We start from the raw sequence: 12,116 nt of genomic DNA, 5'->3' as shown, positions 1-12,116 counted from the left end.
ATATATATATATATATATATATATATATATATATATATATATATATATATATATATATATATATATATATATATATATATATATATATATATATATATATATATATATATATATATATATATATATATATATATATATATATATGTATATATATATATATATATATATATATATATATATATATATATATATATATATATATATATATATATATATATATATATATATATATATATATATATGTATATATATATATATCATAATAATTGGCATTGTCATTTGTCATGTTGCGTTAATTGAATTGAATAAACACACAACAAGAGATAAATGCGTCACGTAATTAGCTTTGTCATAAAGTGCAATTGTCATGCACCTGGGGACATTAATATATTGAAAATTGCCCACGTTTTTTTAAGTAATAAATAACTACTGATAATAGTGGTTTGAAGGAATGTGTTAGTATCATCAGTGTTTGGTAGGTAGTTCATGATTATTTTATGCATTTATGACCTTGTTAATGTGTTAAAAAAAATGGCGAGTTGAAATATGCGCATCAGCTAAACACGTGCCTCCAGACATTTACATTTTTGTTGATTGTATACAGTGTGGTCGCATATGGGAAAATGTTTTATTAATGGCTATTTGTATTAAACTTTTGAAATAAAGATGCACTTTCGTTTAATTTTTTTAGTAAGCCTATTATTGTTACTGTTTTTAGTTTCTTACGGGGAATTGTTTCGAAATTTAAAAATTGTGTTTGTATAATGGCTGCCATAAAAACACGAATTAAAATTTTGTAAGTATGCTTGAATTTGACAAAATCGTACCAGATTAATTTATAAGCGTGTTTGGGTTAAACAGATAAAAAATCCAAATTACTATTTTTTTAGGAAAAAATTGCTTCGTGCAAATTCTCCGAATACCATTTTGCGTAATTTTTGGACGTAAGGATTGTTATATGCTTTAATTGCATTTATGCGAGTCGGTTTATAATTATGAAATAGAATGACAAGGTTGTATTTGTTGACAAAGTTCAGAGAGATTATTTTTAGTTTTGGGACTTCTCCCATGCCATTCTTTGTATCGAATGCCTACAAATTCATAGGTATAATCGTTATATCATTGCTGCTTTAAATCTCTTTTGCCTATCTGCTAGAAAGTTAACTCTGATGTTTCTGATAAATTGGTTAAGCGCGATGCGTTAAACCCGAATGAAGATAATAGCTTCTGATGTTTCTACTGAAGTTTTACATAATTTAAATTAAATTTGAAAGGAATTATCAAAGCCCAAAGACTACGAAACTCTTAATTTTGTTAAGATTATCAAAATGCAAAAATTTAATATAGTGTTCTTAAGAAAAACGTAATTTTACTTCGCTGAGGCGGACAATTGTGATCTTTTGGAAAATATTTCTGCAAAATTCAAGCTGCACAAGATTTGTACCACAGTTGGTCAAGGATTACTAATATCTATTCATTGTGAAATCGTTCACAAATATTGTACCGAGTGGTTATTTGCAAATTTTACGAATTTTACAATATCTATAAAATACTCATTAAAAAATATGTACAATTAAACAGTAAGTATGTATAGATCTTTACAAGCTTACAGCTGTTTCCATTTTTATTGGATAAATTTTATATGTTACGGTTATTTATGAGGTATTAATTGAACCGCTTCTATGCTACGCATTTCTAATATTTTTGGTGGCGGGTGGAGAGTATCGTACGTAGGTGTTCATCTTAATACAAAATGCTATAGTGAAAATTATGTTTAAAAGACCGAAATTTTATTCTACTACTTTATGGTACTAATCAACCATAATTATGAAACTGGAGCTAATGTTCACAGAAATGCTATCGTCCCTAAAAGTAATCGAGCAGACACAATAATTTACTTAGGGCCAAAATGTTATAATCTGCTTCCTGTATGTGTAAACTCTTCCAGGTTTGGCTGGTAAGCTTAATTTTAATTGTCTCGTTAACATAACTTTTCTGATTTTAATTATGATTGAATTATAATTTAATTGTAAGATGATGAAGTAGCTAATGTTAGGTTTTTTAAACCTAGGTGTCTAGGTCAGACAATTATTGTAATTGTAATTATTGTATTGTATTGTAACAATTATGATACTTTCTTCTTGACGCACTCTGTCTCTAAAATACCTAATTACCCACCGATCTAGCGTGCGTTAAGCGCCACTTTACCACGTCAGTTTCGCTTCCCATGAATCCGAGCCACTTCGGACATTTCCGGGATTTTACCCCACGGATTTGGGAGCAATCGAATGTTTTCGGAGATATTTCCCATGCCTTGAATTTTGACGTTTGTCAATTCTGACGATCATGTCAGTGAATGTATTCGTGTCGTTTTGCGAAAATGTACCCAAAAACTAACGGTCGTAGAAAAAGTATAGTATGCAACACGTACGGTAAACTTTTTAACTCACTCGTTTATTAAAAACTCGCTCCGCTCGTGTCAAATAAACTCGTGAGTCAAATGACGTTTACCGCACTTGTTGCATAATATACTATTTCCGGGTTTTCGAACGGTCGGCGTGTGCAACTGGCCTTACTTGCCACGGAATTGCTTTGAAACGCTGAATACGAAATTCTAGTTTTAAGAATAGAATATTTTTCTCTTCCAGCTGAACCCGTCCCGTCCGTGTATTACCCTCCGACAAGCGGCACCGGCGATGTTCATTCGCCGCCCCCGAATCCATCACCGCTGCCCAATAACAACAACCTCCATTTGCAACAGAATGCTCCTCCGAACCATGGGACCACGTACCATCAACAATCGTTACCTCCAGCGCCTCCTTATCCGTCGATGACGCCGACGTCTCACCTGCCGCCCATGAACCACGCCCTGCTGCAGCAGCAACTCCTGCAAAACCCCCATTTCGCCGCACAGGCCAACCAGGTCAATAGCCCTTCCGGTAAGTACGTCCAATCGTTTTGGTTGTTGTGGAAAAGAAGCGAAATTATTACCGAAAAGTAGATTTTTCTGAATCACTTTTTTGTTACTTTCAACAAAACTTCTGGATTCCTCCTGCATCGGTTTTTGCTGAGCTTTGAGAAGAAAGCGTTCGACACTTTTCATCTAAAACCAAAATTATGGTAACACTACGTCGATGATACTTTTGTTATTTGGCCTCATGGTCAAGAAACTCTAGTAGATTTTTACATACATACATACATTTTACCATTGAGTTGGAAACTAATAATAACCTTCCATTCTTAGATTCTTATCAATAGAAATTGTGTTTACAGAAAACCTACGCACACAGACCGATAACTTAATGCATGGTCACATCACCATTCGACCTCTCTAATAATTTCCACATTAAAGATGCTAAGCGTTCTATCAAAAAATACACTTCACCACAATCTTCCAATAGCAATGAGGCCGAAAGTAATGCTACACTTGCCACTGTGGTCCTTCCTTACATTCAAAACATCATTGACCACATATCAAAATTTCTAAAGAAGTATAACTTCAAAACCAAATTTACCACTTGTCCAAAAATCATTCAATATCTTCGGTCGGTTACAGCATTCTATGCATATGTGGCAAAGAATACATTGGAGAGACCGGACAAAAAAAATATCAACTAGAACAATGAACACGAAAGAGTCTTACGACTAAGACAAATAAACTCATCAGCTGTTGCCGAACACACTCATGAAACCGGACATAAAATTTTATTCGATAAAACTAGAAGTCTTGCATGTAATCAGTTCTTCTACCAACGAAATGTCCGAGAGACTATAGAAATGTATAAACAACGATCTTAACCGCGACTCAGGTCTCTACCTGTCACCAATATAGGAATCAGTCATTCTAGACGGTGTTTATGCCCCTCATTTAGCTCCGCCCCCTCGAACAATATATGGGCAGGTACAGAGTTTCAGTCAAGCTCTGAAGAAGTTAACAGGATGATTGGCGAAACGTCAGCAAGTTCGACTCAGCAAAAACCGACGCAGGAGGAATCCAGAAGTTTTGTGAAAAGTATTTATTACAGTAGCCCGTGAAAGTTTCTTTGAAAAAATCACTTTTTTGTTGTTCAAAATCCGAGATTAAATTCAAAATTTCAATTTAATTTACAAATGTCACAGTTTACATATTAAACAATAGTAAGATTTACACTAATGACCCCGGATTCACTGTAAACAATTTGCCTTACTTTACTATCACGCGAAGCTAGAGAATCATTAACGTTAAATATACATCCTACTCAACCATAGCTTTATTTGTTACATTAATAGGGTAAATATGAAGCCCAGCATCCAATTATTTTCAAGTTGTGATAGCATTTTAAAGTTATGAAACCAGAGTCAATTCATAATAAAGATGAGTTCACTCGTATGATTTTTCATTAGATTATGGGTCTCAAACAGCTCTGAATCCAAGTCTCAAAACGTGAAGATTTCTTGGAAATTGAATGAATTTGAATGAAAAAATTGGAGACCCCTACATAACCTTCCAAATAATTCAAAAGAATAAAAAATAATATAATCTACTAATATAAAAAATGCGCAATATTAATGAGAAACCGCTACAATGCGTTGGTTTACATTTTCAAATAAGTGAAATAAAATATTAAACTGCGAATTCCGCAAACGGTTTAATGGCTCTCCAATTATTTCATATTTTTATTCATTATTTGTAAATATAAGCACGTTCGTGTTTTAAAATTGGTTAACAATTCTTTGGAGTGCTGCCAACGTTGAAAAAATATTAAATGGACATTCCGTTTCCTGAACTATAATTAAAACGCGGGTGGTCTAACCCGATGGTAAAATTAAGGCTTGCTTTATGATTTTTTTGTGTGCTTGAAGTTTCCGTCCGTTCTGAAACTTTAGAACGCCTGAAAAAATATATTGATGATTTGCTAGTAATTCTACATATCAGGAAGCATGATACTTCGAAGACTGGATTTTTTTTTTGGTTGTATGATGTAAAACGAATATTTACGGTTATTTAAAATTTTCTTCTTAAAAATTTGATTTAATGACTTTTCATTCTAAATTTTCTTAGTGAATACCGTTGTATTAATTTTGTTTGCTCTTGGTAAATAAGAATTAAAACCCGATCAAGTTCTGCTTGCCATTTTTTTTTCATATGGGGAAATGCTTTTTAATTTGAATGGTTGTGATTTAGGAGAATAATTTGAACATCTGACTTTTGGCAGACGTTTCCTTTAATACGTTTAAACTTCACCAGGGCCTATAAGCAAAAGTAGAAGAATGTGGTTAAAAATAGAAGTTGACGTAGTGTAATAAAGTGCATACTACTCATGTATTTGGAAAGGAAGGAAATAAAAACAAAACAATATAATTAGTAACAGTAATAAAAGTGACAAGCAACTCCCAATCATAAACGAAAAGATACTTATTTGAAATAAATGCATTTAATATCTTACTGGGTGTAATATTTAACATTAAAAAAAATTAATATCTTTAATATCTTCAAAAATAATTAAACTTTATAATTTATTTGTATAAAGTCTTTCACCTATTGGAAGTTTCTTCTGGTTAGGTTATCGATGTAGGACTATGTGGAAGAATTGAATTTTAACTTATGGTCAATAGAAAATCAATAGAAAAATGATGGGACTAAAATGTCGTTTTTTTTTTCAATTTGTCTATGGTTCTAATATTACAGTTGTTTATCAAGCCTTTGAAAGGTTAAACCTACCTCTTCTCCCAATTTCTACATGTTGTACAATAAATTAAACCCTTTTTACTATTTACAAAACTTCTGGATTCCTCTTGCGTCGGTTTTTGTTGAGTCGAACTTGCTAACGTTTCGCCAATCATCCTGTTGGCTTCTTCAGAGCTCGACTGAAACTCAGCAAATAGTTTCACTCAAGCTCTGAAGAAGCCAACAGGATGATTGACGAAACGTTAGCAAGTTCGACTCGACAAAAACCGACGCAGGAGGAAGTTTTCTTTAAATGAAGGATTTTTCTAAATGTCGATTAGAAAAGAGGCCTCTTGCAGTTTGTTTTTTTATAAAAATCTTTTTAATGCAATAAACAATTTTACATTTTAAACCATATTTTTATATATATATTTTTTACTCTGAAATTATTTATTTGGTTGCACTTAAGAATACATTACATGTGTCAAAAAAAAACAAATAAAAACTCGAAACATACAAAAAAATACTGGTGCGTAAACGAACCACTGGGAAAAAACATTAAATAATGTTTTAGGGCATATAAGATGTGACATATAATTTATACATAAATATACAAAAGAAAGTTTAAATTCGACAGAAAACAACTAAAAGTACATTGTTTTCCAAATAGAACCTGATTTGATACAAAAAATCGCATAATATTGGTATCGCCACTGGTAACACCCGGTTTCATTTTTGGTGATATTTTACAAAGCATGAAGTATGTAAATGTACAATACACTTATTACAAACGTAAATTGTGTGGCTGTGGCAGATTCTACATCTCCTTCGGGCTTTATTAGCATGAACAATCATGAGGTGACCTTGATTATCATAACGCACTTTATCTATGGCAGGTGCAAGATTTCTTTGAGTAATTATTTTATTAGTTTTCAAAAGTCGCAAAGCAATGTAAGATTTAAAATCAAATCAATCACTTCATCAAAAAACATAAAAAATATTTCAAGCGGAGTTTTTCCAGAAAGCCTATTTTTTAGTATATTACATGATCTAAATTCATCGGATATAGGTGTGTGAGTGTACTCAATCTGACCTTTCTTCCATTTGACAGTAGAAGCAAGCCTGTCGTTTGCAGAAAGCAGACGTCTTCTTTTGAATTCCAGGGTTTTATCATCGGATTCCCATTCAGGTTCAGTATTTGATGAATTACAGGACTATTGAAGGACAGCTGTATGATTCGGTGTATGTAACTCAAAACTTCCAACTATATCAGTTGGTTCCCCAAACTCTTGTAGATTTATGTTATCATTCATATCTTCTTCGTCAGTCAAGGTATCCACGTCTGGTGGAATATAGACCGCGTCAATATGTTCTGTAAATATTTTTTCACGTTATTTTTAACATAAATTTGCAAGGAATGGAATGCTACAATACATAACAATACGTAAATCTAAATAATACTTGTTATTGTCCTCATCCATCACGATCTCCTCCATAGCCGCCTCTAATTCCTTTTGAGTCAAATACCTCGGAAATGCCATATTTTATGAACTGTAACGTTCACTGCACAAGGCACAAACTAATACTAAAGAACACGCTAATTGTTGGATGTTTATTCTACATGCGCTGACTTGTCGCTGACTTGTCTAGACTTGCAATAAAAAAAATTTGTTTCACAGATAAAACCAGTGGTGCATTCACGCACCAGTAAAGATTTTCAAAAAATAAAGCATAATTAATATAGTATTTCCAATGTATGTTTTCTGCGATGTAATCTACATGCTATAGATTTAAGAAAAATGGATTTACTTGAAAATGTGATACAAATTTATGCACCGCTTTTGTTAACTTTTGAAGTCATATATAAGATCTTTCCTTTACACATAAATTAGCGATTTCTGCGGTGTTATGTCCTTTAGTAGTGATGATAATAAAATTTCTAAATGGAAGTGCAAAAATTATTCCTGGATGTGACAAAAAGAAGTCATGGAATAGGTGGTGCATTAACTGGGACAAAATGAGTTAAGGAAAGCGTCGGAATAAATCAATATATCGGGTAAATGGTTATTTGCAGAGTCAAGACTGTATCGCGTATTTTTTTATTTTTATTACGCCCTTTGTGGTTGGCTCATATTATACCGATTAAATGCAAGCGTCTATTATTAAAAGCGTCCGAAAGGTCAGAGCGTTAATCTTTTTGGCGAACAAAATTATAAGCCGACGGATTCATTTAAACGTCGTTAAGGAAAGCGTTATAACCGGCATTATAGCCAAAGGAGACCCGACAAGCGCGTAATATTTATTGGCCTATCAGATTTGAGATTTTATTCCCCATAGCCCAGTTACTCGTTTTGATGTTCTGTGATTTTTGACATTTCGAAGCAATATGAGGCCGTTTACTTAATGTTCCTGTTTTTGCCATTTGTAAAGTGATTTGTTTAAATAGTCTGTTTATATAAAACCCCAGGATGGTTCGTACTGTTTATATTGTGTGAAATAAATTCCTACCGATCATCATTATTACAGTTGTCCGCACGTAAGAAATTGGAGCTTAACTGGAAGCAGTGATATATCTCTCCATAAGGAACTGGCTCCCATTTTTAAATGTTTATTTATGGTGGCTATAGATTTCTCCCATTTTATAGATGACTTCTTTATATATCATTATTGTGTTATCGCAGATGTATTTTAGCTCTATTTTACCATTAAGAATTAGCAACTATGCCATGCTCATTTCGTTCCAGGATTGATAATTTGCCCAAGTGTCTAGATATTTCTACAATCGGTCTCCGTGTTCTTATCTCCATTATACATGAGGAGTCATGCTATCAAATCGTCACATTTCTCCGATGGTACCAAGTTGTATTTCATACATGTATTTATACATAGAGGGGACAAAATAACTCATCTAAAAATTTGTTATTTTGTAGTTAGAATTGATAAAAGAGGGTGGGTTCATCTTTACCATCGTATCCACTTTTGGAAAATTAAAAAAAAAAACTAGGCAGAACTGATAAAAATGGCTATCTGGAACGTAGCGTGATTCTTTACAACCCAATTACACCACTACTAAAACAACATTTTTAATGTGATTAGCAGATAATTACGAAAGGCCACCAAAGATAAAATATAGGTATTAGCTTAATAAGTTAATTTTTTGAGCAATACGTCAGAATTTCTAACTTATTTCTTGAAAATAAGTCAGTTTCTCAGTTAAGTCAAAATTTATGGACAGTCTTTTAACTTTTCATCATGTTTCAACCATAACTCGGCTTATCTAACTTACCTTTATTTAATCTTTATCTAAATGATAATGTGAAACTAGCGCAAATGCGCAATTGTCATATACTACAACTTTTTCCATCCAGCGATGATGAGGATGAGCCATGATTTCCATGTTGTTCTTTATGATAGGCTGATCCCAGATTTGTTTTCCAGAAATTCTTACTTATTTTTGAGAAGTTCTGACTTGACCAAGACACTTTTAAAATAGGTGATAGTCCACGCTGCCTCTAAAACAGGTCTAGAATGCAGGTTAGGACAAGCAATAAATTAGAAGAAGAATGAAACAGAGGTTAAAATTCTTATTAAGCTCGCCATCAGTTTGAATTAGCTCGCAACTCGCATTGCCGTATCCTTTGGGGCGCCTCCAAGACTGATCAGTTCAGTATCACCCGCAAGTGTCAGATCGTGGGCCCTTTGTTTGAAAACAAAAATATCGATCCCTTTCGTTCTAAAGTCGGCAAATAAGTGCAAAATGTAAACCGGGAAACGGAACCTTGCATAACGTCGATGCGCCGCGCTCCTCCTCCCTCCCCCACCTATTCCCCCCTGATGTCGTCCAAGAGCCGTCGGCGCAACAGCGAACTAGTTCACGCATCTACCGTCAGGCAGCGCGCGCGTTTCCATCGCCGCGTTCGCATTTTTCGTCCTGAAAGGCACAACAGAAACACCATTGGATTCCTGCGACGGTTTCGTCGTCCTGCGACCGCGTTTATTTTTTCTATACGGTGTTTCCATATATCGCGCTGTCGAAACGTTTTTTAGAAACGCGCGTTTTATGTTGGGGAAATGTGTCGTTAGCCTCGCTCAGAGGCGAATGGGGAAGTCTGGAGTTGACAACGGGTGCCCGCGAGGCTCCTGCGGAGACGACGACCTAGTGCGAGGACGGGGAGCCCCGTCTGGTCTCGATGATGGGCTACATTATGGGGTGTACTTGCTTTAAAGGTAATTTACTGTCTCGGGCATCGACCAATACTGATGATTTTGTAGTTCCTTAGTATTGCATTCTACATTCCTAGCGAGCTTTTTGGATTTCGACTAAGTTCCTAGAAGTGATTGTTAATAAACTGTACCTTATATTTTTGGGCAAAATGGCGGTTACTTTATCGGTTAACAATCGTCCAGCTTGGGTCAAGGAAGAAATGTTTTGTAATCACCGCGAAGCGCACCTAACGTCTGCATTTTTAATGTGTTTGGTTTTGGACGGAACAGCTGCTGCAATCTCGTCAGCTGTTTGTGTTGTAGGGTGAGAAAAGATGAAAAAGGTTTTTATTGTTTTTTACAAAGATTAATTATTGCCGCTATTCAAGTTGGAGATTGTTAAAAATTCCTTTCCCAAATAATTGAAATGTCTGACCTAAGGGCACCTTACTTAAACTTCTACCATCGTATAATGAAACAGAGACCAACAGGCAATAATTATGTGACTGTAACCTTTGAATAAGTTTGGTGGCGTTCCAAAACATTTTGTTGGTCTTTTCATGATTTACGCCATTCATATCCAACAAGTTGGCACATTTATCCATCATCGCCATTACGTCAAGTCTTTCGAACACCGATATCTGCAAAGACAACATTTGGGACCATGATCCATCGCGATTTACAGCACAAGCACTTTCCTATAACATTTTTTTTTTCGTTTTCCGTCATAGGTTTTATTTCTTTTATTTCGAGTCTTATTTGTTTCTTGCTCGCACCTTCCATTCGTTCTTCGGCTTAAGAAGTCGGAGCTTCTTATCCATCTAGTCTGAGTATATTGTATAGAACGAAATAGACTGCTAAAGAATGAGCTTTTACAGTAATCAGCAAATGTTTTAACGAAATTGAAATCGACAACATAACTTTGAATTTGTTACTCACTAGTAATAGCCAGGTGTATATTGCTGCACATTCTCATATTTAATTTCTGTAGTGTTTGGACGTTGTAAACACAGATTTACGTCAATTGTTAAATGCTGCGCAACATCAATAACGTTATAAGCGATCTTTTTTTTTGTAAGCAAAACGCTTTTGTTGACTTACGGGCTTGACTGATCCATGTGATAACTATAAAGCAACATTTTTAGTGGCGTTTAAATTAATCTTGCATTAATATCGATTTTTCCGTGTCGTTAATTTCGTCGGAAAGCTTCTGCGTCTTATAAAAATAAATTTTCCTCGTTTATTATTTTTACGCTGGTTTAAAATTGAGTTTTTTTTTTTGTTAAAATCCGCAAATGTCATCCGCGTATATGTTTGCCAACGTGCTCGTATTTGTAATTACAATGATTCATCTACGGTAATAATTCCGATTCCATTCTGTAACAAGACGACCTTTGGTGGGACAACGATAAATAAATGTTTATTGAATGTCGGAAGCCTTGCAATTATGAGGCGGCTGCTGGTAAAACCCGTATTGCTTTCAATCACACTTATCGACTTTATGAGTAAATAAAGCCCGTGACATTTGTTTGTCCAATTTACGTATTTGATATTAGATCCTGAATGAAATAGATTGTTCTATTATTATAAATAATACTTAGCTGAGAACATCGAAATTAAACCATTAAGAGACAGAATCCCGAACAATTAAATAAGAGACCTCTGTAAGCATGTAACACATGTAACACAAATAGGCAAATCGGCATCAAACTACCAGACCAAAGGTGAAAAAAAAGAGATCGACCAAGAACTGGCCCAAGGTCTAATACACGAAGAGGAAGAAGCGGAATACGTAGGTTTGGATTTCGCTGTTAAATAAAATCGCACACAACATTGACAAAGAATAATTATTCGGATCATTATTTCCTAGTTCTTTAGGTATATAGGTTTAAAAGCGACGCCCAATGCGAATTTTTGCTGTAATCTGCAGGAGACCGCGCAGGTCATTAATGTATTTGTGTTAATGTATTTTAGAAAGTGCGATGGGATAAATTGGTTTAAGATAAAACTATTGTTGCGTTTTATAAAACTTCTCTCGTAAATTTCACAAAATCGTCATCAACATGTCAACTCGCAAATAAAACAAAAGGTAACGTTGACAATTTGACATAGTAATGATGTGGGGAATTTTAAAAGTGTAATTTTAATGCATTAGCAAATTAACATTTGAATGTTAAATTGAGAATGCTTTTTTATGTTTCTAAAACCATCGGTTAGTTATTTGCTTCGTTACTAATTTTAAATCTGGCAATGCTCTGTGCGGTAA

General features: G+C 34.2%; 1 protein-coding gene and 2 long non-coding RNA genes across 8 annotated transcripts in view; 1 reads left to right on the top strand and 2 right to left on the bottom strand.

Annotated features, from left to right (window-relative positions):
• Positions 1-12,116, top strand: part of LOC132703995 (phosphatase and actin regulator 3-like) — a 92,174-nt gene that overhangs the window by 50,889 nt on the left and 29,169 nt on the right. For all 6 annotated transcript variants that reach the window (XM_060673587.1, XM_060673588.1, XM_060673589.1 and 3 more), the window contains one exon: positions 2,649-2,939. In XM_060673587.1, coding sequence (XP_060529570.1) covers positions 2,649-2,939 — 291 coding nt within the window. The remainder of the gene's footprint in view (positions 1-2,648; positions 2,940-12,116) is intronic.
• On the bottom strand, positions 8,083-9,836 carry LOC132704000 (uncharacterized). Its single transcript, XR_009619204.1, has 3 exons — positions 8,934-9,836; positions 8,613-8,713; positions 8,083-8,555 (listed from the first exon to the last, which is right to left on the bottom strand). It is a non-coding gene; the product is annotated as an uncharacterized LOC132704000 (long non-coding RNA).
• LOC132703999 (uncharacterized) lies at positions 9,850-10,917 on the bottom strand. The gene is made up of 3 exons (XR_009619203.1): positions 10,790-10,917; positions 10,032-10,707; positions 9,850-9,975 (listed from the first exon to the last, which is right to left on the bottom strand). It is a non-coding gene; the product is annotated as an uncharacterized LOC132703999 (long non-coding RNA).

This window comes from Cylas formicarius, unplaced genomic scaffold (assembly GCF_029955315.1).
Source record: "Cylas formicarius isolate icCylForm1 unplaced genomic scaffold, icCylForm1.1 PGA_scaffold_6__28_contigs__length_40554024, whole genome shotgun sequence".
Classification (NCBI taxonomy): domain Eukaryota; kingdom Metazoa; phylum Arthropoda; class Insecta; order Coleoptera; family Brentidae; genus Cylas; species Cylas formicarius.
This window is presented reverse-complemented; position numbering and strand designations above follow the sequence as displayed.